At 43.5% G+C, this 6,000-nt stretch overlaps 1 protein-coding gene across 2 annotated transcripts in view; it reads left to right on the forward strand.

The window, feature by feature from the left end:
- Positions 1 to 6,000, forward strand: part of YIPF7 (Yip1 domain family member 7) — a 204,062-nt gene that overhangs the window by 143,719 nt on the left and 54,343 nt on the right. For both annotated transcript variants that reach the window (XM_082272202.1, XM_082272201.1), the window contains exon 3: positions 4,335 to 4,504. In XM_082272202.1, the coding sequence (XP_082128328.1) occupies positions 4,335 to 4,504 (170 nt within the window). The remainder of the gene's footprint in view (positions 1 to 4,334; positions 4,505 to 6,000) is intronic.

The raw sequence follows: 6,000 nt of genomic DNA on the forward strand, positions 1-6,000 counted from the left end.
AATTACTATTGTTTGTACCCCTAAAAGGCTAGGAGTAGGGGGGAGTATGGAACAGGCAGCACCCTCAAACCTTCAGAAGTATGAGATGAACCCCAACAACTTGGAAAGGTGGATCTCTCTCACACGTACCAACACAGACTATCCCCCAATTTAACTGATCCCCAGAGGTTTTTGATTAAATAGCGGAATAGAAAATATGATCCCAAAAAAGTGTATGTATATCACACGTACACAACCACACTAGGCCCCAATTACTATTGTTTGTACCCCTAAAAGGCTAGGAGTAGGGGGAGTATGGAACAGGCAGCACCCTCAAACCTTCAGAAGTATGAGATGAACCCCAACAACTTGGAAAGGTGGATCTCTCTCACACGTACCAACACAGACTATCCCCCAATTTAACTGATCCCCAAAGGTTTTTGATTAAATAGCGGAATAGAAAATATGATCCCAAAAAAGTGTATGTATATCACACGTACACAACCACACTAGGCCCCAATTACTATTGTTTGTACCCCTAAAAGGCTAGGAGTAGGGGGAGTATGGAACAGGCAGCACCCTCAAACCTTCAGAAGTATGAGATGAACCCCAACAACTTGGAAAGGTGGATCTCTCTCACACGTACCAACACAGACTATCCCCCAATTTAACTGATCCCCAGAGGTTTTTGATTAAATAGCGGAATAGAAAATATGATCCCAAAAAAGTGTATGTATATCACACGTACACAACCACACTAGGCCCCAATTACTATTGTTTGTACCCCTAAAAGGCTAGGAGTAGGGGGGAGTATGGAACAGGCAGCACCCTCAAACCTTCAGAAGTATGAGATGAACCCCAACAATTTGGAAAGGTGGATCTCTCTCACACGTACCAACACAGACTATCCCCCAATTTAACTGATCCCCAAAGGTTTTTGATTAAATAGCGGAATAGAAAATATGATCCCAAAAAAGTGTATGTATATCACACGTACACAACCACACTAGGCCCCAATTACTATTGTTTGTACCCCTAAAAGGCTAGATGAGGAGTAGGGGGAGTATGGAACAGGCAGCACCCTCAAACCTTCAGTATGAGATTGTGTTCACTGTACCCCACAAAGATTGAGTTCACTGCACCCCACAATGATTGTGTTCACTGCACCCCACAAAGATTGTGTTCACTGCACCTCACAAAGATTGTGTTCACTGTACCCCCCAAAGATTTTGTTCACTGCACCCCACAAAGATTCTGTTCACTGTACCCCACAAAGATTGTGTTCACTGCACCCCAAAAAGATTGTGTTCACTGCACCCCAAAAAGGATGTTGTTCACTGCACCCCAAAAAGGATGTTGTTCACTCCACCCCAAAAAGATTGTGTTCACTGCACCCCACAAAGATTGTGTTCACTGCACCCCAAAAAGATTGTGTTCACTGCACCCCAAAAATGATTTTGTTCACTGCACCCCAAAAAGGATTTTGTTCACTGCACCCCAAAAAGGATGTTGTTCACTCCACCCCAAAAAGATTGTGTTCACTGCACCCCAAAAAGATTGTGTTCACTGCACCCCACAAAGGATTTTGTTCACTGCACCCCAAAAAGATTGTGTTCACTGCACCCCAAAAAGGATGTTGTTCACTGCACCCCAAAAAGGATTTTGTTCACTGCACCCCAAAAAGATTGTGTTCACTGCACCCCACAAAGGATTTTGTTCACTGCACCCCACAAAGATTGTGTTCACTGCACACCAAAAAGGATTGTGTTCACTGCACCCCAAAAAGATTTTGTTCACTGCACCCCAAAAAGATTGTGTTCACTGCAGCCCAAAAAGATTGTGTTCACTGCAGCCCAAAAAGATTGTGTTCACTGCAGCCCAAAAAGATTGTGTTCACTGCAGCCCAAAAAGATTGTGTTCACTGCAGCCCAAAAAGATTGTGTTCACTGCAGCTCACACACAGAAAAATGGATGTGGATCACTGACACCTGCCTATCTCCAATCCCACACCACACAGCAATATCGATTGTAGTTTGTAGAACACAGTTTCCCTAAAATTCAGCAGACTCTGTCCCTAACAGGATTGAGAAGAGATCGTAGATCAGGATTGAGTGCAGATTCACCCCACCCCCCACACAGCAATATCGATTGTAGTTTGTAGAACACAGTTTCCCTAAAATTCAGCAGACTCTGTCCCTAACAGGATTGAGAAGAGATCGTAGATCAGGATTGAGTGCAGATTCACCCCACCCCCCACACAGCAATATCGATTGTAGTTTGTAGAACACAGTTTCCCTAAAATTCAGCAGACTCTGTCCCTAACAGGATTGAGAAGAGATCGTAGATCAGGATTGAGTGCAGATTCACCCCACCCCCCACACAGCAATATCGATTGTAGTTTGTAGAAGACACTGACCCTATATAATTCAGCAGACTCTATCCCTAAAATGCCTACAACTCGCCCTGCCTAAACACTCCGACCTGTCCCTCAATTCTATCCGGACACAAATGGTTTTTTCCTGCCTATCTTTCCCTAATCAGCAGCCAGCACGTTGATGTGTGCTCTCTGTCCCTGAATCTAAGCAGCATAATGACGCCGCTGCGGCTGCCTCGAACTTATAAAGACTTGGTCACATGCTTCAGACGGCCAATCACAGCTACTGAGACATTTGCAGGCATGGCTGGGATGGCTTAAGGCACACCAGTTAAACGATTGTTGATTGGCTGTTGAAAGCCCGCCATGAAAAGAGCGCCAAAGCATGCAAAACCCGGAAATAAAACGACCGAACACGGATTTTTACCCGAACATACAGTAAAGTGTCCGTGTCCGTGTTCGGGTACAAAAAATCCAATTATTCGGTACGAACACGAATAATACAGTCCGTGTTCGCTCAACACTAATGACCACTAGAGGGTACTTTTGCAATCTGTAAATGAAATTCTATTACCAAAACATGCAATACCAAGCACGTATGAATGTGCAAGTCACATCAAAAAATTATCTTTAGCTTATTACTTTTAGTCATTTTAACCACTTCAGTTCTCACATCTGTTGACCCATATGGACCACAACAATTTTCACAGGCTGCAGACCTTGATTTGGCAATAACTGTAATTACCTTTAATAGAGGAGCAATGCATCTGGTACAAAGCTAGACTTTATATTTTAAAGTTATTAACCAACAAATTATTTTCTTAATGTTGATGAAATTTTTTTTTTTACAAAATTAATGAAAGATGGTTTAATAACACTACTCTGCCATTATGTGTATTGAACACTAACTTTCATCTAAACTAATATATAACTTGTAAGAAAATAGCAGCACAATGCCCTATTTTAAATGCACTGTAGTGCACCACAACACAAGACGTGTCAAAATGAATAATCTGCATTAACACAACAGGTGTTTGTTAACCACTTGCCGACCGCCGCCCGACTATATACGTGCGGTCAGCCCCTCACAGGCAAAGTGACGTACCGGTACGTCACTAGCCTGTGAGCCAATAGGGGGCGATCGCGCGCCGCCGGAGGCGCGCTCCCGCCCCCGCTTGTTCCCTAAGCAGCTCGCACGTGTGACCGGCGTACCCGATGTTCGCCGGTCACTCGCGATCGTCGGGTGGAGAGGGAAAAAGGCAGGCAGCTAATGTAAACACAGCCGCCTGTCATTCTCCCCTGTGTAAAAGAACAGATCATACGGTCCTATGTAGGACCGTTGATCTCTGCTGTTACACACACAGCCACACACAGGCCCCTGAAGGGCCTGGTTTGGAACCTGGGGGGGAACCCCACGCCATTTTTTCCCCATTTTGGCGTGGAGTTCCCCCTCAAGATTTTCACAGCGCATGTCGCGCCGCAAGTCGGATCATCCTGATCCGACTTGCGGTGCGACTTCCATTCAAATCAATAGGCTCCCATAGGGAACCATTGATTTTAAATGGAAGAAAAAAAAACGTATAACGCGGCTTAACGCACGTTAAGCAACGTTATTCAGCCTTTAGCAGCGTCAGACGTTTTTACAGCTTGACGCTGCAGCTCCAGAACGCACAGTTCCTGTGTTTTTTTTTTGGAGCTGTAAAACGCCTATGCCACTTGGAGCTCCAAAAAGCTCTATGTGTGCATGAGGCCATAGAATAACATGGATGGGCGTTCTGCAGCTGCAAAAAAAAACGTCTGACGCTGCTAACAGCAGCTCCAAAAACGTCCAGTGTGCATGAGGCCTTAAGCTGAACTTTGGGATAAACAATATTCTTTGTGGGTATTGAGCAATATATTTAAAAGAGAGTTTTTTGTGCCTGGAGTTCTTTTTAATGTGAGAACTGCTACCAGTTCATATACCCTAATAATTTTATTGTAGTTACAGAACAAGAAAGCAAGAATATCTTCACTCAGGAATGATGTCTTCTTCTTTGGATCAGCCAGGTTATATTTATGAAGAACCACCATATGATGCATCAGAACCACCATATGGTCCATCATATATTTATCAACCCAACAACTTTGAAGATGAACCTCCTTTGTTAGAAGGTAATGAGAGCAAAAATGGAAGGAGCAGTTATACTCTTCAGGGGTTTACTTGCTGAGAAAACACCCATGTGTGGGTGTGAAATAATTTAGCCTATAATTTCAAACAAACACAATGTGACTGATTTGCTAAACAAGATAATCCTGTTCACTTTGCAAAGGCAATTTTCACTTTTCAAGGGAATTTTCAATTCACTTTGCTTAAAAAAACCCAGTCATGTGCAAGGAAAGCTAAAAACAGGATTCTTTGCTTGTACATAGTTATATAGTTAGTCTGGCTGAAAAAACTAAACAAATCCATCCAGTTCAACCAATAGATTGGATCAGGGCTTTTTTTCTCAAAGAATAGGAACTCACATGTCCCAAGTCCCCCCTTGTCTCTGTCCCCTACCAGCCTCCAAGCACTGTCCCTTGTTTCCACCCCATACCCACCTCCTAGTAGCATCTTTTAGAGAAAACATAATCAAGTATCGTTTTGTGGTGCTAAGTAATCTGTAGGGAATTTGGTAATTATAATAATAAAAGCAGTAAAATAGATCCCATGCAGCCAGCAACAATAGTCGACCCTAAGCAAAAATATATCCCCTCCACAATAAAATACACCCCTAACAATAACAGATCCCCCCGAACAGCAATAGACCGCTTGCAACAAAACCACAGTGTAACGGAACCGTCGACCCACACCGTGCTTGTGGTCTTCCGTCAGTATACGGCTTCCTCCAGTCTGGACATATAGAGATATTCCAGCCGCCCCCCATACAAAAACTAGCCTGAACTTAGCTTGTATGTCTCTGCAAGCAACTAACTCCTTTATTAAAACAAGTAGCAGACTTTTATACACTTGAGAAGCATGACAGTCACTACATGAACAATGACCTGAATATTTACATAAGCATCACACAATGAATAGATAACGAGGTACAGCTGACTCATGGCTAATCCCATCTAGACAAGGTTATCATTCACATGCTAATTAGCTCAGCGTATTTAAGTCAGCCTGGAAGCCCAGACTGCCGGCACCAAAAGTAAAACAAGATACAAATACACATATTATAGTGTAAATACTGAGAACCCACAGTAAACAATATATGAGCAAATCAACATGATTTACAATCCATGGAAGACAGGTGTTTGAGCTGATGGCATGCATCTGTTACAAGTCTGATCAACTGAAGCAGTCCAAACCATCAATTTATCTGTCACATAGTTTTTTCAGTCTCAGTGACGGCGAGTACCGTCACATATCTTTCCCCCAAAGGTTGACGAACCAGGTACCAGACCCCCAACTGGTCTGTGCCTGAGTTCGTCGGGTAACAAGTCCCAAAGAGTCAATCCATCATGGCAGCTTCCTTGACAAAGCTCCAAATAGCTTGTAAATTTATCCTGGCAAGGCGCTTGGAGCTCTCGTAGCCAATCAGTCTGTGGAAGTCTGGTTTGGGCAGGCCAGACTGGGCTTTTTGGTCACCCTGTGTCCCTAAAAGACACAGGGTGATTTAGAC

Source organism: Pelophylax lessonae (genome assembly GCF_965119305.1).
Source record: "Pelophylax lessonae genome assembly, chromosome: 1".
NCBI lineage: Eukaryota > Metazoa > Chordata > Amphibia > Anura > Ranidae > Pelophylax > Pelophylax lessonae.